The sequence below is a fragment of the Natrix helvetica genome (assembly GCF_964273705.1).
Source record: "Natrix helvetica genome assembly, chromosome: 12".
Lineage (NCBI taxonomy): Eukaryota > Metazoa > Chordata > Lepidosauria > Squamata > Natricidae > Natrix > Natrix helvetica.
Window position 1 is genome coordinate 1,811,726 of NC_138556.1, and position 24,204 is coordinate 1,835,929.

At 46.1% G+C, this 24,204-nt stretch overlaps 2 protein-coding genes across 4 annotated transcripts in view; one reads left to right on the forward strand and one right to left on the reverse strand.

The window, feature by feature from the left end:
* SPG11 (SPG11 vesicle trafficking associated, spatacsin) overlaps nt 1-17,857 on the reverse strand; it is a gene marked incomplete at its 5' end in the record, with an annotated part of 40,033 nt that extends 22,176 nt beyond the window's left edge. For all 3 annotated transcript variants that reach the window (XM_081965182.1, XM_081965183.1, XM_081965184.1), the window contains 19 exons: nt 39-191; nt 346-491; nt 1,684-1,790; nt 2,787-2,990; nt 3,107-3,305; nt 4,423-4,595; nt 5,633-5,760; nt 6,071-6,142; nt 6,454-6,630; nt 7,551-7,726; nt 11,444-11,599; nt 11,875-12,007; nt 12,805-12,950; nt 13,126-13,568; nt 13,689-13,826; nt 15,179-15,374; nt 16,362-16,589; nt 17,309-17,493; nt 17,673-17,857. In XM_081965182.1, coding sequence (XP_081821308.1) covers nt 39-191; nt 346-491; nt 1,684-1,790; nt 2,787-2,990; nt 3,107-3,305; nt 4,423-4,595; nt 5,633-5,760; nt 6,071-6,142; nt 6,454-6,630; nt 7,551-7,726; nt 11,444-11,599; nt 11,875-12,007; nt 12,805-12,950; nt 13,126-13,568; nt 13,689-13,826; nt 15,179-15,374; nt 16,362-16,589; nt 17,309-17,493; nt 17,673-17,857 — 3,345 coding nt within the window. The remainder of the gene's footprint in view (nt 1-38; nt 192-345; nt 492-1,683; nt 1,791-2,786; nt 2,991-3,106; nt 3,306-4,422; nt 4,596-5,632; nt 5,761-6,070; nt 6,143-6,453; nt 6,631-7,550; nt 7,727-11,443; nt 11,600-11,874; nt 12,008-12,804; nt 12,951-13,125; nt 13,569-13,688; nt 13,827-15,178; nt 15,375-16,361; nt 16,590-17,308; nt 17,494-17,672) is intronic.
* CIAO2A (cytosolic iron-sulfur assembly component 2A) lies at nt 17,765-22,301 on the forward strand. Its single transcript, XM_081965187.1, has 5 exons — nt 17,765-18,149; nt 18,258-18,422; nt 19,058-19,107; nt 20,609-20,654; nt 21,766-22,301. Exons 1-5 carry the CDS (start codon nt 18,017-18,019, stop codon nt 21,861-21,863), a joined length of 492 nt encoding a protein of 163 aa, XP_081821313.1. The 5' UTR covers nt 17,765-18,016; the 3' UTR covers nt 21,864-22,301.
* Nucleotides 22,302-24,204: the final 1,903 nt, after the last annotated feature.

Here is a 24,204-nt window from a genome sequence, read left to right on the forward strand (position 1 = left end):
TACAGTGCCCACATTTTCCGGGTGGCATGGAATCCTACCTGAAGAAGGTGATAGAGAGACAGGTCGGAAGGGGAGATTCCGTGAGGAGTGGTCTGAGGGAAGAGGGCAGCTCTGAGCTTGGGGTAAGGAGCAAGGGCCATCCTGAAGAGCTGTGCATCCACCTTCTCTCTTCCATCTCCCTTCTGGACAATCTGCAACAGAAAAAGCACTGAGGTCTGCTTCCACAGGTGGCTTTCTGCCACTCCCCATTCCAAGCCTGGCTTGTGGTTGGGAGAGGGGATGCTGGCTGCAGTGAGCCCTTTCTAGAGGGCCTGGGCAGCTGCCAGCCTCCTGCAGTTGGCATACCTGGTCAATCCCTCCCCCGGCGAACATGGTGGTAGCCAGGGCAAGGAGGGTGCGCCCCTCCAGCAGCATGGTGCTCACACTGGCCTGGTTGCTGGGAATGGAGATCCGGGCATTGGCTAGGCTAGCCTGGAAAATCCTGTCTGCATCTGGGGCAGGATGGCAAGGGGAGAAAAAGGGAAACAAGAGCGAACATTATCCAGAAGAAAATTCAAAATAGATTTAGCACAATCAGATTAACCCAAGCTAAACACCCTTTAAGTACACAGATACACAACTCTGGAAGGTATTTCCAAAAATCCCATTTACAACCCAAGTAATTTTCCTCCCTCTCAAAAAATCTACCAAAAAGATTGGTGGGCAAGTGAAGGTCTTCCAACCCCAATTATCCTCCGATTGGCAAGGAACTAGAGGGCCCACTGACCCCACCGGCCTTTGAGGGTCACCCAGGGCAGGAGAGCCCCACAAGCAGCCCACCCAAGACCCTTGAACGTTTTCCCCTCTGCTCTGAAAGTTCTCTCTCCTCCCCCCCCCCCCGTACTTTTAAATCTGATAGAAGAGGGAAATTATTAAACACAACCCCCCCACCACCACCACTTTTGTTTCCATTTAAGATTTTCATTTTGGAAAAAGAGACGTCAATCCACTCATTCACAGGATCTGGTGATCTCTTGGATCTCTTAACGTCGAAGGATGTAAATTGGGATATTTTGTCCTGAGGCTGCCTACTTTCCCGAAGGGCAGCCCACTAGCTAAGAGTGCAAACAGCCCTTGGTCTGAAGGAGGAGCACACACGGGGCTTACGACGTTTAGCTTTATACATCCAAATCAGTTTGATCCAGAAACCAAGAAGAGCTGAAAACTCACTAGATCCCAAAGTAGATTTGATTCCATGAACCCCAAGGCTGCTCCATTCCGGGCTGTTGCAGCTTCAAACCCATTTCAAAGGTGGGTCAAGAAGGCAAACTTCAGTGCAAGGGGTCACCAGCGACTGTGGGAGAGTGGACAGGACTCTCTTTCCCCCAAGTGGAAGGCAACAAGCTTGCCAGGTGATGCCACTGAGGTCATTTTGCCCCATAAGGAGCGAAAAGCGTGAGACGGGCAGGCCAGGGACTGCAACTGCCCTGGAGCACCTGCCCTGCTTCCTGACCAAGTGAAGGTAGAGGCGTCCTTCAGAATTTCTCTCGGCTAATCGTTGCCAACTATCAGGCGGTGCTCATCTTTATTTCAAAGCCATTGAGCCAGCCCTGATTTCCGTGCAAGTAGATAAATAGGTTCCACTTAGGTGGGAAGGCTTTTTGAGAAACATTTGTCCAAATGAGATGCAAAGAGACAACCTACCTCCGGGATGCTTGGCAATGTCCCAACATTGCACTAAAAATTCAAACCAAGGGTGTGCTTCGCGCAGGTCTTTATCGTTCAAAATGAGACATTCTGATGAAAACAAACTGAAAACCAAGAACGACATTTCATAGAATTACAAGGATAAAGCAGGGCCTCGTCTCTCCTGCCAGATGTGAGCCAATCTAGTGAACGTGGCTTAACAATCAGCTGCCTTGTGAGAAAACTGCCCTGCCTCCTAGGGCTGGAGGGGAAGAAGGGCCTCCTTGGGGAGGGCAATAGCCAGTTCCCACAATCCCACCAGCGCGACTCCCTTTTTCCCCTCGTTCACAGATGTCCAGCATAAGGGAAAACCTGTTTCTCCCACAAGGCATCATGGAGACAGGAGGCAGAAAAGACAGACACCAGGAAAGGATGGGCTTGGTCTAGTTCAGTGATGGCGAACCTATGGCACGCGTGCCACAGGTGGCATGCGGAGCCATTTGTCAGCTGAGTTCACCATTTTTAAAACCCATTTTTCGCCCTCCCCAGGCTCCAGAGGCTTTATAGGAGGGCCTCCGGGGGGCCTCCGGGGGGCCTCCGGGGGGGGGAAGGCCCTTTTCACCCTCCCCAGGCTCAAGAGGCTTTATAGGAGCCTGGGGAGGGTGAAAAGGGCCTCCCCCCCCCGGAGGCCCTCCGGAGGCTTCAGGGAAGCTCTGAAAACGACCCTCTGAGCAAACTGGAAATGACTTCCGGTTTGCTCGGAGGGTCGTTTTCAGCATTCCAAAGGCTTCAGGGAAGCCTCCGGACGTTCCCTGGAGCCTCCGGAGGGCCTCCGGGGGGGGGGGGGAGGCTCTTTTCGCCCTCCCCAGGCTCCTATAAAGCCTCTGGAGCCTGGGGAGGGCGAAAAAAGCATGTAAAGCCCGCACACGGCCCCCCTGCGCTCCCCCCAGTTGTGGTACGCGAGCCAAAAAAGGTTCGCCATTGCTGGTCTAGTTTATAAGCAATACCAACGGCTGAGCAGCCTCTGAAGCTCCCCTCCCCCTTTCATAGAATCTGCTGCTCCTGTCATTGCTTCCCCCGTCCTCCAAATGCCTCTGCTGGAATTGTTTACGGCCACCTACCGATAGTAATCCAAGTAGGAGTAGAGGAGATGGTCCAGCCCCCGTTCTAAGCAGTAGAGGATAAAGCAGGTGTGGAAATCTAAGCCACCTGCAGAGACGTAGTCCAGGAGAGGATGGGGCTCCTGCATCACCCCTCCGGCACAGGCCGTCCTCTGCAGGAGGCCTTCAAAGTCTTCCAGCTCTGCGGGCACAAAAGTCCCGTTTCTGTCAAGGAAAAAGCAGAGCAGAAAGAGCAGGGATCCACTAGGCAGCCTCTCTCTTACAAGAGCAGGTGGGAAACCAGATGGAAACGGAGAGGATTATACGGACAAGGCGCCTACCTAGCTAGGATGTCCAAGACTTCATTGCGCAAGTAGGGGCTGCATAAGGCACTTTGACCGATGGCTTCTAAAGGGAGGGGGGGCCAGTTTGCAGGGCTGCCTTCGAGTTGAGAGTCAGAAATCCACAACCTGATATTCTCCCAATCGTGCCAAGACGACAAATACATCCAGAGAGCCTCAGGATTACAGAAATGAAAGTCTAATTTTTAAAGAAATGAATACATGAGTTAAGTACAGACATTGGGTGGACATTAGGAACTCTGCATACATGGAGGCTGGTCTTCCTCAGGCTGGGTCCTTTTCCAAAATCCCAGAATCCCCTGGCCAGCCACTCTCCAGCTGATGCCCACAGGTGTAGCTGCTGCCATTAGTGGGAAAGGAACTAGCTGGAGGGCTGTGCCCAACTCCATCCTCCCACATCCCAGCTGCAGCTGAACCAAAGCAGTTGGGGGGACCCCCCCCCCTTGCCTCTTTCTGCCCAGAACCCCCCTGCCGCCACCCCCTTTGCTCCTGCTGCATTGCTCCTCCAATAGATTTATGTCTATGGTTTCTAGAAAAGGGGGCGGTTTTTATTCCCTTCTTCATGACGCTTTTGACATGGCTATCGTCCTCTAACTGTTGCGAGACCCACAAAGTGAAATAAATGCACTGAGAGGCCAGTTGTATTCCTAAAACAAACTTCCAGAAGCTAAATCTTGTTTGTGTGTGTGCATGCGTGCTTATCCTTGTGTTGATCTGAAACAATTTGGACAAGTTTATTTCTCTTATTAAACATTTTTCATCATTCTTTCATCATAACATCCACAATAGTGAAGGTCTTCCTCCTGCTCCCTATTCAGGGGGCAACCTGAAGGCTGCTTTGAGCCCCCTCTTAAATCCAGCCCCAAATCAGAAAATTCAGGTTGGTTTCTGGGTAACCCCATAAAAATGCCATGAAGGGAGTTGCCCTCTCCTCTTGAAGAGGGGTGGGGGTGGGGGGCGCCAGTAAGGGGGCTGAGGCTTCCCTGCAAGTCATGAATCACCCCCCTCCCCCCAAAGGAAGCGACTGTTTCCAAAAACAAAACTGTCCGTTTGGTCTAGTGATTAAGGGTCTGGGCTAGAAAGCGGAGGCTGTTCAGTTGACGCATGAAAAGCAGCTGGGTGACTTTGGGCCAGTCAAATCCCCTCACAGGATTGTTTCTGTGGGGAAAATAGGAGGAGGAGGAAGGTGTGTTGGATACGTTCATCGCCTTGAGGTATTTATATCAATAATAAAGGCGGCATAAAACCAGGACAAACCCTAGAGATCAAAAGCTCCCACAGCAACAGATACTTACCCCCTTCCTGAGCTCTCACAGGGAGAAGGACCCGTTCCCATGTGGAGGGGTTCCACCCCTGAGCCCAGCTTAGCATCACCCTGTGTTCCCGGTTATGAGTTCTGTCTTGAGTGCAATTCAGAAAGGAATCCAAAGAAGCAACATCGATGCAGTCTGCTTCTTTTCTCCAAGACCTGGAAATGATAATTAAGCATTTCCTTGAAACCAGGGTATTGATTTTTCCAAAACGTCTCACCAACGCATGATCCTTCAAAACCAAACAACAAAATGAGCCCTATTCAATAGCAAATCCCCGTTCAGGTTTGTCCTGGCCAAGAGCTCACCAACAAACGAAGGCAAATCTACGGGTCCCAGGATAACATTGCCGGATCCAATCTGGGTCGGTCACCAGGACCGGAGGTTGAATCTTCTGAGCTTTTGGATCCGTGGTGGAGCTCATCCTGAGGGAACTTCTCTCTCATCAGGTGGGGTGCTTTGGGCTATTCTACATGTAGTATTTATGTGGTACCTGGTGGTTTGTGGGAGTATCTCTCAAACAAATGATCACCTGGAAGTGCATTGCTAAGATCTCTTGGAGGTGGAAGAAACCTCCAATATAATCTACCGGATCCCCTGCATGGATTGCCCCCATGACAGATGGGGAGAAAGCTAACCACCAGATTGTAAGAACATAAGTGAGCTCTCAGATGAGACCTAAACTCATTAGTAGCCTCACATTGCAACAAACAAGAACATATGCTCAATTTCGCATCTATTAAGATTGTTGGCTAAGTAGGTACAAAAATAGCCAGAGAAATGATTGAAGCCTGGGAAATGGGTTGATTTACCACCACTTTATCAGGCACTTAGGAGTAGGAAACAACAGCCAACAACTTAATAATTGGCCATCAACACCCCAATCAATAACTGCAAAGCCAACCAGGCACCACATAAATACTACACAAAGAACAGCCCAAAGCACACATTTTGGTCAGAGAGGTTCCCTGAGGATGGGTTCTAGCATGAGTCCAAAAGATGGGAAGGCTAACCTCTGGTCCCAGTAACCGACCCAGATTGGATCCCGCAATAGCTCACCAATCTCTCTTTCCCCACATCATAGAAAGGTGGACAAAGAGAAAAACAGGAGCTCATCTTTGTTTGGCTCCCATGCTGGGAGTTCAGTTCGTCCCAGGGTTGTTCCCCACCTGGGACTGAACTGAAGATGCATTACCTGCAACAGGCTGCCTTCTTTTCCTGTCTTTGGAAGGTGCCTGAATAAATATGTTCTACCTCATGCACAAAGTCTATCATTTCCTTCTCTGTTTCAGGAAGAGCATCTTCATCTTGTAGCACGCTCACCTACAGAGTCAAAACAAAACTTTAGTTTGTTTCTTTTCCATCCAATAGACACGCACATTTTCAAGTTTCCTTTCAATTAAATTTTGAACAAGGTGAGGGACAACATTATAAGGGAATGCTGCCAGTCGCTTACATAAGATCAGAAAATGATGCCAGTGCAGCTGAATCTCTACACTGGAACCCATTTACATTCTGACCATTTCTCAGACTTGAGTACAAATTATCAATCTGAGGTGGTTAGCAGAATACATGGGGAAAAATACAATTAATTGAAATCATTCTGTTGGCAAAGATTCTTGCTTAAACTTACCAAAAAGTCCCGGACATGGTAATCTGTTGTGTAGAAACATATTTTGTGCAGTTGCTGCTTCACACTGAGGCCCTACAGAAAGGAAAAAGAAATTCTCCTGCAGGAGTGTTTGCAAAAAACAGGCATAAGGAGAAGTCTTGCCCTAGTTCTCTGCACTGGTGTGAAAGGACCCGAGGCCTTGCTGTGGCCTTTTGTTCTCAGTAAACAGTGGCTAAAGAAGGCAGAAATGCCCCTGGGGGTTATGGATCCCATTTAAATCCTAGCCCAGAGGAACAAAGGAGAAATAATTATGCCCAGGGTGCCAAGGTACAAAATCTGTGTACGTGAAAATACTCTACAGGAAAGATTTAAGTGGAGCTCAGTGGGGTTGTGATATTACTCACCATGTTCCGTAAAAGCTTGGAAGCTTCATTTATGTCACCCTTCAGGAGGCTCTTGTAGGCCATCTCCAGACCTGTCCGGGTTAGCTGCCCAAGATCCTGGGCAGGGTTGTGAGTCAGACGGAAAAAGATTTGTGCCTCTGGCACTCTGTTGCTTAGAAGGGCTTCAGTAACAGCTTGCTGGGAAATAAAACGATGAGCGATTTCAAGAGCCCCCCTCGACACCCCCTGAGTCTTGCCTTCTGCTCTGAAAGGCTGAGGAGAGGCAAGGGAAGTGGGGACGGGGGTAGGACAGAGGAACTCTGGGTGAAAGCAAAGGGGCACAAGCCAATTGAAGCCAAGCCCAGCCTGACAACTTGAAAAGAGCCGATCAGGGCAATGTTCCATTAGGCTGGAGAGGAGCAGCGGTTCTGCTGAGTGGCACACGGGGAGTTACTGGCTGATCTGATAGTCAAACTAAGCCAACAGCACAGAAGCCAACAGACCTAAAAGTCTTCCCAAAAATCTGTATTCAGCAGCCAGCTACTCCACAGAAGCTACTGAACCAGTCAGGTGAAAGAGAAGCCGTTAACCAGCTTCTCCTCTGTAAAACTGCTGCCGTCATTTTAAAATACTTAAGCTGATGACCGTAAATCCCATGAAGTGATTCAGGTTGGTGTGGAAAGCTCTTCCCTTTGGCCCCGGCCCCTCCGTTTGAGGGAAGGTCTCCGAGTTTAGATCTGTTGATGGAGGAAGACTACGCAGCCTATGAAGCCCTCAGAGGCCTCTCCTGTATTCTTTTCCAGCTCATTTAGGTCCCCTTATGAGACAATGCCCGGCAGATTTACCTTTCCAAATGCCTTTAGCCCAAACCAGGATATTTTCATAGCTATATCATCTCTCTCTCTCATCCACACTCAAAATGCTCTCTTGCTAAAATGATTACAACCCCACTTTGCTCCTTCACACTGAAATCAATTATTTTCAAGCGCTGAACTTAGAAAAGGCTCCATACATTACTCCAATTTGCTGTGCATATGTGTAATGAGGAAATGGTTTAATAAACTGAGGTCACGGGTGAAATATATTCTGATATTTAAGCTACTATACATCCCGCTTACCTCTGTATCGAATTTTTCCCAGTGGCTCTGCTCCATTTGGGGTAGGTTGTCTTCAGAATCCCAGGGCTGGCTCATGGCATGGGACGGCTTATGAGGAAACCTGATCATAAACGTCCTGAGTTTAATGATGTAGCTGGTGAAAATGTCAACGCACCGCAGCATATTTTCATCCAATTCTGTGAAGAGCATCAGGAAGACAATCATGTAAAGCTACCAAAAAGGCTGCTTGCGGAGAAAGGCAACTATAGAGGTTGCAGAGTTATCCATCACAACAACCACAAAACCACTGCACTCCCCACTTTGAGAGGATCTGGGCTGCTGGCAGCCGTTAGTCTGAAGGGACAGGATGCTGCTCCCTGGGTCCTTGTCCTGCTTGTTGGCTGCAAATGGCCAGCAGAGAAGGAGTCAGCTCCATGGAAAGGGGTGAGGGCAGCAGGTTCTCCTTCTCAGAAGCCCAGAGGGTTCAAATAACCCCCGTCCTGCAGCAGCTTCCCATTTGGGGCAAAGGGATACAGGAGGTGCAATACCTGGCTACACACCTATCACTACAGATGGGCGTGAAAGAAACTAACCTGAATTCTTGTCAGTCTGAGCAGCTTTATTGGTGCTGGCTGAGGAAAGAGGGAAGCCTGCAGGACTGATTCTACTGAATTTCTCAACCACCTCCATCCCAACGATCATGAGAGACTGTGGAACTCTTACATTAAGCTAGGTCGATGATGGGGAACCTATGGCACGCCACAGTTGGCACGCAGAGCCATATTTGCCAGCACGGCAGCCCTCAGGTCCAGCACACGTAAGCAGGCCAGCTATTTTCGGCCTTCCGGAGGGCTGGGCGAGGCCGTCTTCGCCCTCCCCAGGCTTCGGGAAAGCCTCCGGAGCCTGGGGAGGGCAAACACACACCCCCGTGTGCGGGGGTCACTTGCACATATGCCGGGGGGGGGCGCTCACGCATGTGCCGGCAAGTTCACTCGTGTATGCGCAGGGGGTGGCCACACATACAGTTGTGGTACACCTTTAGAAAAAGGTTTGCCATGCCTGTGCTAGGTAGTTCATTCCTATCTTCAGGATCACAGCTCAAAACATTCGGAGGAGAAATTTTGGTTTGCCTTTGAGGTTCAGGCTACAGAGTCTCCCAGAGCTCCTTTTTCTCTGTTCTTCAGTATCAACATGCATATTCTGCAGGAAATGATCTCCAACCCAGCTAGACAGTTGCTGAATGCAGTCACTTTTTTTAAAACAGACTTGAACCATGTAGTCATCAGACAAATCTAAATTGCGCAAATGGCTTTCTCATTGACTTTGCTTGTCGGAAGCCATCTGGGAAGGTTACAAATGGAGACCGATGAAGTCAGAGCCGCTCCAAAATGGAAGGACATGGAAAGAGAAAGTGTTTCCAGCTGGTGAGGAATTTTTATTGTTTTAAAAGTGACTGCCTATAAAAAAACCTTAAATTTAATTTAAATTGGAGAACAGAGGAAATAAGCAGTGGAATTAAATTTGGACTGGTTTTGGACAATGTGTTATCTTACTTTTTAAATGCTATCTTCATGGATGGAATTTATGCAAGCCTTTTAAAACGAATGGATTAAGTTTCCTTCTTCTATTTTTTTTTCTTTTACTATTTTCTGTAATTTATGGACTAAAATTCTCCTCTTTCATTACTGTGGGTGTTTTTCCTAACTCATTTAAGAATTGGATTTTTTAAAAAACTTGAAATACAAAAAAGATACAAAAAGAAAATTGCAACATTGTAATAATAACACTGCTGCTCGGAGGCTAGAGGTTTGTGTATTGGAAACGAAACACTTTTATTTTCTCTCACTGATTATCCTGGCTTGGCACTTCAAGGTCTTACTGTTTGTTTATAGAGAGTGGTAAGAAGAAAAGCACACAGATGTTTCTTTGAAATACGTTTTTAACCAGAGAAAGGTGAAAATGAAATGATTATTGTGAATTGATGCTTAATCTTTGTTAAAACCTTCTAAGATAGAACAGCAGTGTTTGTTAGCTGGAGATAATGGCACAATTTCAACAGCAGAAAGAAGTTTTAAGTCTGCAAAAGATATTCTCAGAAATACAGAAATTATCAAATACACGTGAGAGGATAGAGAAGAAGTTGGATGACTTAGTGCATTTAACAGCAAAATATGACGGTGAAATTGAAGATGTTCATCAAATGGAAAAAGTGGAGTCTAAAATCCAAAAAATTGAAGAGGAAAATGAATACAAAGAAATTAAAATTGCTGATATTTATGGTGATTGGTTTATTTCTGAAAATGAAAAGAGTGGAATACTGAAAGAGGAATTAAATGGAGGGGAAACCTACCCCAGATGGCAAGATACAGAAGAAGAAAAAATAAAAGAATTTATGGATTTAAAGAGAGAAATCTTATTAGCAATAGTTTTGATAACACCACCAACAATCAAAGATAAGTTGATTAAGGAAACAGAAGAAGGGCATCGAAATTACATGAGATATTTTATAAGCAAAGAGTTGCTAAGAGGAGTTGATACAAAGTTGATTAAGGAGACGATTAGAGGACTGACACCACAAATGCAGAAGATATGAGACTGTTTTGCTATTGGAATGATTCAGGTTGACAGATGGAAGAGTATTTATTTATTTATTTATTCTTCGCACTTCTAGACCGCCCCCTCTCCCAAAAAGGACTCAGGGCGGTGTACAGTCCACACAGCAAATAACAGATAATAAATACAAATATAAATATAGATATAAATATACATATGGAGGAGGTTAAAAAATTAAAAGAACTGTACAGAAGAATATGAATATGGCTCTAAAAGCCCTAAAATCAATTAGATTTAAAACAATACCCTTAAAATACCAGTTGAGAATATATTTCCAGGAGGTAACAGTTGTAACAGTTATAATTATGCCAGGCCAGCTAATCGAAACAGGTGAGTCTTCAATTTTTGTCGGAAGGAGCGGAAGTCTGTGGTGGTTCTAATATTGGGGGGGGGAGGTCATTCCAGAGGGTTGGGCCCATCACAGAGAAGGCCCTATTCCTTGGCGCCGCCCGCTGGCATTGCCTAGTGGACGGCACCTGGAGAAGCCCCTCCCTGTGAGAGCGGATTGGCCGCAGGGATGTATGCGGGAGGATGCGATCCCGCAAGTATAATTTAAAACTAGTTAAACTTAGTGAAATTTGGTGATAATAGATATAGTTAAATAAATAATTGATAATAATAATAATATATACAATGTGTAGCATCATGATAAGCAATAATGGGATATGAGTATTGAATGGTACCCATGAAAGGAAGATTAGAAATTCTTTTGGATTATATATAAAGGTTAATTAAAAAAACTAAGTTAAATATAAGTTAAGTTTTTAATATTAGGGGGGAAATGTTATGATACAGGATATAGGTAAATAAAGGAGGGATAATGATAACAATGTATGTATAGGTATGGGTACAACATAAGGAAATTGGATGCAAATTGTAAACAATGATTTGGAAAGAAAGATTAGAAAATTTTGTTATTAATATTATGGATGTTTAGCTAGAATAGGACATAAGGATTCAGTGTTATTGGGGGATTTTAGAAATAGTAAATGAAATGCCAGTATGTGGTTATGTATTAAATCTTGGTATATTTTATGATGAAGGACATTTAAACAATTAGTCAAATGAAAATGGAGGTATGATGAGGGTAACATGTATAAATATCTGAGTTAAAATACTTAAGTTAATATGAATTATGGTTGATGACTGTGGAAGAGATGCACATAAGCCTTTTTGTAACCAACTGATACACCTTCTACAGTATGTAAAGGAGGATGTGTTGTGTTTGTTTTGAAAATTAAAAAAAATATAAAAAAGAGAATACCAATTCAAGTAAAATAGATACAAAATACTGACTCTACCTTCTCTGTGGGTAAAAATCTCGCGGAGCTGTTTGTTAAGAAAAGATAAGGTGAGGTTCAACAGCTGCTCAGAGAAATGCTTGCTCTGGGTTTCCACATCATTTTCTTGAATTGCCTTACAAAGTAAATCCAAAGCTGGCCTCAGTTCTTCAACACCTGTAGGAGAAAAGGGTAAAACCAAGACAAATGGGACGATCACATTAAGAAATGCACAAGTTTGAATTTGCTTTCAAAGGGATGTCAGAGTGATATATGCAATTCATTCCATTAAGCGTTTTGAAGACCCAGGGATCTCTGATTGGCAGGTATCTGCCCTGACCCACTCTCCCTGCCTTCAATGCAGCTTACTTTGCACTCAGTCAAGTGACGCTTCTTTTGGATTTATACTGCAATTTATAAAATATCAGTGTGAACATTCATAGATTACTTACTCTTCAAGTAAAAACCTGACATAATATTTGCAGGCTCATCCTGTACAGAGCTTGCTGCAGACAGACCGAAAAGGTTCTCTTTATTCTTTAGGAAAAAATCCACAGTGTCCAACTGTCGGTTCTCTAAGCCAGCCTAAATATTAAAAAATATAATTTTAATATTAGATTTATACAAAGATCCGCCATTAATACTTTGATCCCTCTCTTAATTAGCTCCTGGCCTGGGTGTCCAAGGGAGCATCAAGCCATGGATTGTGCTTCTCACTTCCTTAGCTCTCCTCTCAGAGGTCTGGCTGTAATAAACCCCGAGACAAACCTTGGTCCAATCACACAGGAATTTGTTCTTGAGAAGTTGAGCTCTAGCATTCTTTCTCCGCTTACAAACTCCTTAACATGGATATGATCCATTCTAAGTAATATATTTGTTCTGTATATAATATATTTGAATACACCAAAATAAATGCTGGAGGATATGCTAATTACAGCTTACTTTTATATAGATTTGTAATTAACATTGACTGTAAGCAAGGAACAGTCAATATTTCTTTGTAATATAGAGCAAAGGACCAGTGGTTATGTAACATTCAGGATTCTTTAAAGATAATAAATGATGGGTGAAATATGCAAACGGTAATACTTAAAAAAACACACAACAATCTTCACAATGTGAAGAATTGTGCTGGAATTAGCCAAATCAGTTTCTTGTCTTGTCAGCAGAAGATCTTGCGTCTCCACTGGCTGAGTACTAGAACCATTTACAACAAAAAGTATGGGGAATCAATCTTTCTGCTCTAGAATGGATGGCCAGGGCCTCAACAGCTTCAGAGGCCCCAGGGAAAGAGTTGGAGTCATTTAGAAAAACCTCAGCGATAGAAAGACGCTGCTACCCCCAACCCTGGAAACAAGGATGGCCCAGGCTTCTTTCCTTACCTCTAAGGCATGTACAGGAATTGAACACCTCCCCCACCTATTGAGGCAGCAAAGGGAATCTACAGTGCTGGTGCTTCCATAGATGATCAGTCTGGTCAAGAATTCCTCTTGGGTAAAGCCAAACAGGAACAAGAAGAGGCCGGTCTCTAAGGATGATCACAAAGGAGGGAGGTTATCTCCATATTGCTCACTGTCTACAGAAAAGATGTTCTAGTGACTTGAACACAGCTCCCTCCTAACGTCAAGAGGAGAAAATAACTTCAACTCTGAAATTTTCTAGAGGGAAAATATTTATCTGCAACTAAAGTCAAAGATGCTCACCTGAGAGGACGAGCCATAGCGGTTCCTCCCTGGTACATTCCACAAAAAAGGAGTTTTTCCCCACACAAGACTGCGTGACGCCCTGTGTCACCAGATCCCACAGGACCAGAGTCAGTCCTTCACTTTCACTTGAGGCAGTGAACAGCACGTGAGAACCAGTCACGTGTTTACAATCAAGACTCCCACGTTCTTCCAGGTCACCCAAATGTACATCCTTCCACCCCCTGTCTTGGGTGCTTTTATTATCTTTCCCTCTGGAGCTTGAAAGAACAAATGCAACCTCTTGAAAGAGGGACGCTGCAGAAGTGTCCAAAGTCTTAGACTCCATTGGCTCTAAGTGCAGAAGATGCTGATACCAAGGCAACTCAGCATCTCTACACAAATGTGGAAAATAATTGTCTGCGCATGTATCATCCAGAGATAGTATGTGCGTCTTCCAGGATCTGGAAAAAAGGGGGGAAACCTTAATCTTTTCAATGATACATAAAATGAAGACGTAAGAATTAGACTTTTCAATGAAACAACTTTTCTTGTTGCTATAAAAGTATCTTTTGCCAACTAACCTGTCAGTCTGGAATGAAGGTTGCAAGAACTTCATGCTGTAACTTGAACTATTGAGGTCATCTTCATCCACCCCCTCCAACTGTTGTGCAGGAAGATTTTCAAAGCTTCGCTTGCAAAACAAATGGTCAGGGTATTCTCTGGGGGGATTAAACAAATTAAACAGATGAACAGAGTTGGAAGGGACCTTGTAGATCTTCTAAGTCCAAATCCCAAGATCATTTCTGATAAACGGCAGTCCAGCCTCTTCTTAAAAGCTTCCAGGGATGAAGCTCCCACAACTTCTGAAGGCAACTTCTGTCCCATGGGTGGATGGTTCTCACTGTCAGAAAGTTCCTCCTTATTTCCAGGTTGAGTCTCTCCTTGTTCAGTTTCCATCTATTGTTCCTTGTCTGGCCTTCAGGTGCTTTGGAAAGCAGCTTGACTCCTTCCTCTCTGGCAGCCACTCCTCTCTGACTGCTATCCTGTCTCCCCTGGTCCTTCTCTTCCCTAGACTAGCCATGCCCAGTTCCTGTAATTGTTCTTCATGTGTTTTAGCCTCCAATCCCCTAATCATCTTGGTAGGTAGGTAGGTAGGTAGGTAGGTCTCAAATAAACAAACAAATCCATAATATACTTTTTCATTGAGGAAAATGGTCCAAAACTATAGATTTGCCTATGACCAAAGCATGGAAGCCCTAAGATTCTCAGTTGATTAGACGGGAATGGAGTCAGGCATTTTAATCAATAGAGTGAAAATCAGATGTGAGTGTGGGAGATCCTGTCTTATCTAAAGAACAAATAGTGGGTATTCACTATCAAAGCCTGGGCTTCACAACCCAGGTATTTCAATGGGGAAGCCAGCAGGATGTCACAAATGGTCTCAACAATCCATGGTGCTCTGCTTAATGACAGCATCCAGGAGTGCCAAAATTGCTGTTGCTAAGTGGCATGTCACCTGGGTGTTGTATTTTATGACCCCGTTGCTTAGCTACATCATTAAGTAAGAACTACTTGTATTAGTGCTTCCTGCTCTTGTCTATCTAGTAAGGCTGATATAACCCTGACAGAAAAGAGCCAAGGGTTTTTAATGTATGTTTAGAGGTTTTACCATGATTCTGTGAACTGCTAAAGGAGTTCAGCTACTGAGTGCTACAAAAATGTAATTAGAAAGACTTCTAACTAGCCTTTTCTCTGGAAAGGCCTGGAATCCTGCCCAAGGCAGCTATGAAATATTTACTTGTTATGAGCAGGAAGATTTCCAAATATTCATGTATTTTCTTATCACAGGTGAGTTCTACTGCTGTTGACGTGGGGTTTTTTTGTAGGGAGGGGTTACTGTTTTATCCTTGGGCAGTTATATGTGTGGTTTTTATGCTCTTAATCTTTATAAACCACTCAGAATCACTCAAGTAAAATGGGTGGCCATATAAATCATCTACAAAAAACAAATTTTATGCTGGAAATCAGGCAGCCTTTGAGAAGCAGCCTTCGGTCATTTCAATCCACCTACCTGAAGTACAAGTTGAGGTCAACAGCAGCCACACAACTGGAGCGGCTGACAACCACAGCCGTGCTGAGATCGTATGATATACTCAGCTGCACAAGAGGAAATGGCATGTCCTGGTTCTTCTCTTCTTGCCCCCATGACTGATAGAGAGTGACACTGATGTGGGCCAAATAGGCACCATCGGTAGCGCCAAATAGATCTTTGTAAAAAGTTAAAGAATTTCAAAGGCTGTTGAAATAATAGAAACATGCCCTTCAAAGAGCCTGATTGTATGCATTCCTGCTTCAGATTAAGCCTCACTGGGCAATGTCATCTTATTTTAGAGTAACTATGCACAGGAATTCAAATCTATAAATACAATAGAATTGCTGCCGGGAAAATACTACTATGTTTTTAAAATCAATCTTTTTATGTTCTGTGTTCTGTTTATGTTCAGGATGCAGCTGTTAAAGATCAATGCCAGAGTTCAAGGCCAGACAAATGACAGGGCTAGTTTGCTGAATTCCCATCTAGGGAAAGACGACACAACCAGGGTCACAACCTCCACCATAAATCTAATTATAAGAAGAAATACTCTTTTCTTAACTTCTTATGTCTTTTAACAATGGCTGAAATAACTCTCTGTCCCTGCTTTCAGTGGAAACATATTAGTGCTGTAGTGTAAGTCCATTAAGATGTATAATTAGCATGCACAATTTTCCTCCAGAGACCTGGAAAATGAATGAAAGGATTTCAAACATTTAACTCTTTGTGATTATCTATATGCCACTGATGAGTCTCAAGAGGATAAATCATTTGTTTTATTGGTAATTCTTGAAGGCTCTTGAAGAGTCTTGTGAGTCAAGGAAGGCCCCCAGAAGAGAAGCTGTTGGATAGACACAAGAGCAGTGTGGTTGGGTCAGCCCAGAAGCAAAAGGTAACCTAAAGCAGGGGTGGGCACCTCACAGACTACAAGTCATGGGACATATAGAATCCCATCTCCCCTTCTCTGTCCTCCTCACCCACCTTGCAAGCACCCTTGGATAAACAGGGGACTTTTTGCCTTTTTCACAGCAAAGCTGGGAATTAATGTGTTAAATCTCTAGTAGGTCAATTTTCATTCTTAGATTTCAGCACTACCCAGCCTGGGATATGGCCAAACAATCCTTGGAAGCTCACCCAACATCGGCTTTAGATTAAAGGATACGTATCCATCCGGTCTCATCCAGCAAGAAGAGGATACCTCTGCGGAAAGTAACATTAACTGTCCTTTCCAAAGTTTGTGGGGGCAAATCAAGTCTAAAGCAGCCTTCCACCTCTTCCCCCAGTTCTCCTCCAGGAAAAATCAGATGTGCAATCACAAAATTGTTGAGCAACAGTATAACTCTGCCATTTGTAAACGACAGCACTTGCAAGGAGGAAATAGATAGTAAGCCTGTAAAAGAGAAATAAGGAATATTTCATGTTTTGTAAAGGAGAAATAACATGCAGAGAAACGCTGATTTAAAAAGCATATTCAACTAGATTATTTATGAAGATGGAAATTCTCTAAGTGCTGGGGTCAGCACTTAGAGAATTTCCATCTTCATAAATAATTATGATTTTTTGCAGCCCTCTCGTTTCCAAAAATTGGTAACATTGTTTCCTGCAATTTTGAGACAAATATAAAAAACTATCAATCTATCCCAATTCCTGTAATGTTTATATTTTATCTCATTTTGTTTACTATTATAATGATGAATGTTTTATATGTTACTATGTAAGCCATTATGAGTCCAACTCAGCATAGAATTAATCACCCACACTAAGTGTTCCACTATGGAAGAAACAACCCAACCTCCTAAAAGGGAAGCTGTGTAAGAAAATTATTCGGATGAGCACAAATACACAGCTGCTACACAAGAACAACAACAAAAGGAAACAGACCACCTACACAAACCCTTCCAGTGAAACGGATACCCCTAATTTTATCAAAGCGCCTGACCAATCGATCCACTAACAATACAATCAACACAAGCGATGAAAAAGAAAGCACTGCCAATGCCAGAAACATCTCAGAGAAAAAGTAAGCACACAAATCAACTGAAACTCTCCAAAGTGAGTCACGGGACCCAGCAGCCCCCCCTTCCCCCCTGGAGAGGAGGAGAGACTCGCCTGCCTCCCGGGGGGCCAGCAGGGCCCGCAGTCGCTCTTCGGGGACGCTGCGCAGGAGGGTCGCTCTCCACTTCCCGGACTCCCAGGCGGCTTCGTAGAGGAAAAGCCCCCGGCTCTCGGCCACGGCCAGCAGCTGCAGACGGTCCCCCGCCGGATCCTCCGCCTCGCCGCTGCTCCACACGAAGCTGCAAGAGCCGCGTTGTTCTCCATCGGGTCCGCCCTCCCCCCCCGGTCTCCCCCCCTCTGCTCCAATCGCCCCCCTCCCGTCTGCCCTCCCCACTCCGCCGGGGGGGTCAGCGGACGGGCCGGGCTCTTCCTGGGAGCCTGGCGGGACCCTCGCCCCCCTCCCGCAGGCCCCGCTTACTCTTCCCAGGCGCCGGGCAGCGAGACGCCGGGCAGACGCGCCGAGGGCAGCCTGGATAGACGCAGCTCGTCCGGCCCTGCCACGGCCAGCGCTCCCCGCCCGCGGCTGAGCTTGGCCCGCAGGCGGCCGGCCGGGGGCTCCGCAGGCGGCGGCGGCAACAGCAACACCCGCAGCGCCTCAGCCATCTCCGCCGAGAGACCCGCGCAAGGCCTGCCGGGCGCTGTAGTCCTCCGCGGCTTCCGGCCCCGCCCTCGCCGGAAGCGCTCGCGCCGACTTCCGCCCGCCGCCCATGGAGGCCTGTCTGCCGCCGCCGGCCGTCCTGCCGAGGGAGCCCCGGGGCGGCGATGCTGGCGCTGGGGCTGCTGTGGCGGGCGCTCGGTAGCGCGGGCTATGCGGACGCGGCGCCTGGGCGCGGGGGCGAGAGCAGGCGGGCGGCCGCCATGGCGCAGGAGCAGGAGCGGGCGCTGGAGGTCTACGGTGGGTCTCCGGGGGCGGCGGCGGAGGGGGCGGAGGAGGAGGGGGGTCCGGGGGGGGGGGCTCGCAGGGAATCCGCTCAGCCGCCGCGCCTCTCTTTGCCCCGCGCAGACCTCATCCGCACCATCCGCGACCCCGAGAAGCCCAACACGCTGGAGGAGCTGGAGGTGGTGAGCGAGAGCTGCGTGGAGGTGGCCGAGATCGGGCCGGGCGAGAGCCTCATCACCATCCGCTTCACGCCCACCGTGCCCCACTGCTCGCTGGCCACGCTCATCGGTAGGCCGCCCCCGCTCGTCCCCCCGCCAGGCGCCTCCAGGCGGGCAAGGTTACTGCGGGCGAAGGCCAGGCCCAAGCGGGAGGCCCGTCCAAGCCTGCCTTAGGCCCTGGCTGCTCGCCATCAAACTGTAAGGCCGGTGGTGCTTCGTCCTTGTGCTCCCCTGAAGCCTCCCTTTCATTTGCCTCTTGCTTTAATCTGGGGAGATTTCCTGCCTCGGGAGGTGCTGATTTTAACCACCGAGGCGCCTTGCAAGCCTTGCACCTTGGGTTTGCCCTGCAGCAGCCCCTCCTCCTGCACTCAAGGCTTTGCTTCCCCTGACTGCCGGTGGAAGGCCCGGCTGGGTGGAGCAGAGGTGACCAGGAGAGGCTCTTACCCAAGTGACAAGCATTCCAGTGGGTTGGAAACGGCTGCTGTCCCCATGTTATTTGCAGCCGGAGGGGGGGGGGGGGAGGGAAGGACTTTGTACAGTTGTTTACCTTTTTTAAGCCAGGTTCTCCCAAAATGTTTGCTAAGCCAGGCTACCAAAGGTTAGAGCAGACTTTCCCCTGTGGTCGGTTGCTCTTCTGATAATAGAGAGACAGGATGAGTCTTATATTTGAAAAGCAAACTGAAGTATTTTTTTATGAAAATTTAGGACTGTGTTTGAGGATCAAACTTCAGCGATGTTTACCTTTCAAGCACAAGGTATGTCATTTGTGTTTTTCTCTGCATTGAACTGGGGATGGGGTCTCCTGGAAGCCCCTTGTTGATGACACTACGTGAGCTATGTAAGAATTGCATGGTGGCAAGCGACAGCTTGAATGTCCTCATCCACACAGGAGAGAGGTGGTTTGCGAGAAGGGAGCAATGCAGAGGCCTGAGGTGATTCTAGTCAACCATCACTGATATGCACACTATAGAGAAGTGATTCACAGATGGTGGCCTGGGATGGGCATGTAATCATACCCTACCTACCTACCTACCTATCATTATCTGTCTGTTACCATCTTACCATATGGTAACTCTAGGCAGCCACCAGTCAAAAGTTTTATTTATTTATATATATATATATATATATACATACACACATACACATACACATACATACACACACACACACACATTAAAACATAAATTAAATGCAGGAATTAAAAATCAAGGGTGCCTGGGGAGGGCAGGGGCAAAATGGGGGAGGTGGGATCTCTTGTTACTTGATCAATCACTTCATTGTACTGTTCCCCCATTCCCATTGGGCCCCAGCAGGTCTTTAGACCCTTACAAAAGGATAGGGTTGCGGCCAACCTCACTTCGGGGTGCAAGATTTGATTTGATTTTATTAAATTTATTTGACACCTATCTCACCATAGGGCTACTGTAGGTGGCTTACAACAATAAAACAGAAATGAAAAGGAAGTGCAAATGTAACAGTAGCAAAGTTACAAAACAATAGAATAAACAATGCAAAAAACCATGAGAATATAGAGATGTGAGAATGGGTGGGTGAGGAAGCAGGGAATGAAGGGGGAGGTGTGGGACTCCCCCATTGGGTCCTCAATAGTTGGCCTCCCCAGGCCTGCCTGCTTGCGTAGAAGAGTCAGACCCCTGCAAGGGATCAGTAGCATCCAACAGTTTTGTTGCAGTGTACAAGGGGCAATGCACCCATCCTCACGAGTGAATGATGGAAATGAGGTCTCAGAAACAGGCGTTAGTTTTCACTTGTGTTGTGTTGTGCTAAGCTGAACTGTGAATTCACACAAACAACTCAAAAGGGTGCAAACTGGAACTGACTATCAAGCAATAGAATTTCACTCACTGCATTAAAAAAACCCAAGCCCCTTAGGATTCAAATTCTTCACTAGCACGTTGTCCTGTCAAGCATAGTTCTGGCATGGAAGTACATAAGACGATTCAAAGGGTAAATGAGTATTTAAAAGTGCATGAATTTTGAGTTGAAATTGGGTTTTAAAGGGCCTTTCAAAAGGGAAGGAAGTACTTGCATATTTATCATACTCATTCAGATATGTAACTATTACAGTATACATGACAAAGAATTCCTTGCTTTTAAAGCAGAAATGTTGGAGGTAGGTTATTTATTCAGCATAGTTGAATGCAGAGAGAGAACGAGAGAGAGAGGAAGTCCAATGTACAGATCAATCTTCATGGAGCTCTAGGTGTTTCTAAGCTGACATTTTTCCATCTCATCTAGCTGGAAATCTACATATCGGAGGGGGCACATTCTATTGAGGAAGACAGTAAGTATATCTTCAGGTTGTGCTTAACACTGAAATATTGTTAATGGGAAAAAACAGTTTAAAACCGATTGCCACCATTTCCCTCCACAGTGAAGACCCAGAGGTGGTTTGCACCGAGTGTGTTCCATGCTTGGGGGTGGTTAAGGGTAGGGTCTCTCTGGTCCAATGCACCAAATATTGCCTACAGATCATTATTAGTTACATTGTTAGAGGTTAGACCTTTGCAGTGAACTTCCTAAAGCCATGCCCTCCCGCCAAGTTGTCCCTTAGAAGGTGGTTTCCTGGGGGAGTAGGGCAGGTAAGATTTCCACCAGGTAGGAGCTGATGCATCTAAGTGAACCCCACTGTAAGACATTTGCTTCAGCTTTCATACTGTTGCAAAACATAGATTAAAAAGTTGCACATCTTTGACCTTACTGTTGCATTATGCCACTGCATGTAGTAATTATGCTTGCTACCATATTTTTTTCATTTAGAGGAAGGTTGATGGTTTGAAAAGAAATAAAAAGAACAGTTCTAGACCCGTTAAGAAAGGCATGGAGAGAAATTCATGGAGAAAAATCTGTGTACTGTATGTGGGTGCTAATAGTCAATACCAGTTTGATGGCACATAATCAGTGGGAAAAAACCCAGTCAGTCCCTCCTGATCATTCCCTCTTAACCCCAAAGGTGCTTTTTCAAAAGGCAATCGGACTTTGTTTTTGCTTAAAGACGTTTCACTTCTCATCCAAGAAGCTTAGATAAGAACTGAAGCAGCTTCTTGGATGAGAAGCGAAATGTCTTTAAGCCAGTGTTTCTCAACCTTGGCAACTTGAAGATGTCCGGACTTCAACTCCCAGAATTCCCCAGCCAGCAATGGCTGGGGAATTCTGGGAGTTGAAGTCCGGACATCTTCAAGTTGCCAAGGTTGAGAAACACTGCTTTAAGCAGAAACAAAGTAAGCCCAGTTGCCTTTTGAAAAAGCACCTTTGGGGAAACCATGACTTGGATGGCTGAGAATCTCCATAAACATTTTATCTGAACATTATGGGGCAGATTGCAGTTGCTTTGATGATAAACTCGCTTGGTTTCCAGCCAAAAGCTTCTTGATAATTTTTCCATTGTGTTGCAGTCAACAAACAAATCAATGATAAAGAGAGAGTCGCAGCAGCAATGGAGAATCCCAGTTTGCGGGAGATTGTGGACCAATGTGTGCTGGACCCCGACTGACTCAGAATATCTGCCTCCTTTGTATCAACTTCTTTATATAACATTCTCTTGAATTTAATACTAAACATCATTTCTAAAGCATTTTAAAAGCATCTAATTAATTGCAAACAAGAGTGAACAGACCTGATCAACCTCAGATGAACTGTTGAATGAAAAGTTAATATTCTCTTAAAGTTGATATTTCTAAATATGAATAATTTTTATTGCCAGCTTATGAAAAAAGATTGGACAACCAGTCTGGAATGGTATAAGGTCTCCTGCTCGAGCAGGGGATTAGACTAGAAGACCTCCAAGGTCCCTTCCAATCTTTCATGTTCTATGAATGTGCGTTGTAATTTTTAAAATGTGATTTTAGTTTATTTTTCCACTTCCCTAATGGGGGTATATGTAAATAACTACTCTGTTAAGGGTGAATAAAATACAGAATTGTTGGGAAAATGGTTTTTGATATCATTGCATTTTGCCTATAAAGCGGAAAGGGTGTGTCAAAACAGATGAGGAATATGCCAGAATCCCTAAGGGCAAGGCTCATGTAACCACATGGTGGCAATGCTGTTGGCACTTGGCAATGAAATAGCCGGACAGCCATAGAGTGAAAGGCCTTTTCTGCGTCACAGAGAGCTTGGTGCAATCTTCCACCAAGGCCCTGGCACCGACCTCAGCCCTGGTGCCATTCTGGCCACCCACAAAGGCTGCCTCGTGCCATTCCCCCAGGCTGGTGCCTGAGCCTCATGGCATGATGCCATTGCCCCATGGCTCCCTACACCCAGCTTCCCTTCAGGTCCTGCGGCTCACCAGAGGCTGCTCTGGGTCGCATGAGGCCTTCGTTCTTGAAGCAGCTTCCGAGAGGCCTCTGAACATGTTGCGAAAGCACCCTGGCTCTTGCATGGCTTTTGAAGTCTCTGCAGGCCATGAATGAGTACGTTCCAGTCTGGCGTTGCCTCTGAAAATTGCACAAGAGCGGGGCCTACTTTCAAGAGCAGTTGTTGGGTGTGGGTGAAGACTGGCATGTCAACGCTGACATGTGCATCATAGGTTTGCCATTGCCACACTAAGCCATTCTCTCCAGCCCCCAAAAATGGCCAGGGAGGGGACTCCAAGCAGACTCTCTCTCCATTCAACAGCTGAAACTGTCAGGGATCCCCTCTCTTTTAATTTCACTCCTTGTCCTGCCCTTCTGCGACTCCTCAGCACGGTAGATGGTTCTGGCAAGTGAAATAAGCTGGGCCCTCAAACTGCTCCTTGCAGAGGGCCTATCCCTCAGATCAGGCGCTTCCTGGCCCATGGCCCTGGCATCCCACTGGGACTGCTGCAGCTCAGCTCTCCCTGGTCTGCTGGTACCCAGACCTGGGCCAAGTCCTCAGCCACACTCACGGGCTGCTTGGCCCCAGGCTCAGACACAAAGCTGGTGGCCTCCTGAACACTGAAATGCCGTGACAGCAGGACATAGGGAAGGATACTGAGGGAGAGTGAAGGTTTCCCAAATAATAAAACTAGCCTTGGATGTAATTTTTCATAGAAGAAATGTTCTCCAATATACTCTGATTTTTGATACGGCTGATGACATTTCTGAACTCCACTGTTTAGACAGGTTAAACTAAACCGATTCTTCACAACCCTTAAACCCAAGGTTCCCAATGTTTTCTAGGCTGTCTTCTTTTGGTGCAAGCTCTATGATAAATTCAGATATGGCTAATATAATCACCGTCCACTTATGTATCAAATAATTTTCTAATTCTATCACATTAAGTAGCATTTAGTGACAATTTCTGCAGTCCCTAAAGTCTGCTTACTCGTTTTTTGCTTTGAAGCAAAATGTTTTGATGACCCCTTCAAAACTTTTAATCCCTCAGCTGAAATGGGCCATTCAGGCACTGAACCCCAATTGAAGAGGCCCCACAGGTGGAGAAGGTAACACAAGAGTGGAAGGGGCAGAGGGAGGTATTGGGGGGTGGTCTCCACTCAGGGAAGGCGTGTTAGAGGCCTTGCCTGTTCCACCTGCCCTCTTGGCTTAAGAAGCAGCAGGGCTTTGGGGGGCCTCCCAGGTTGATGCTGCTCACTGCAAGTAGGCAGGAGGGCAAACCGGACGTGGGGTGAGACTTTCCAGGGAAAGGAAGCATCTGCACCGTTAAAGTCCCATTCACTAAGATGTGGAGTGGCATCTTTGAGAAACAACAAAGTTGGCCCAAATTATGAGCAGGTCCTGATTGGCCTTGGCTGCCGTCCAAAGCCATCTAGGAGGAGTTGAAACTCACTGAGCGAACAGAGAAGCACAGTACACTCTTGATATTCTGAGTGGACTATAGCCACGCTAAGCAAGCACATGGAGACTCAGACGAGA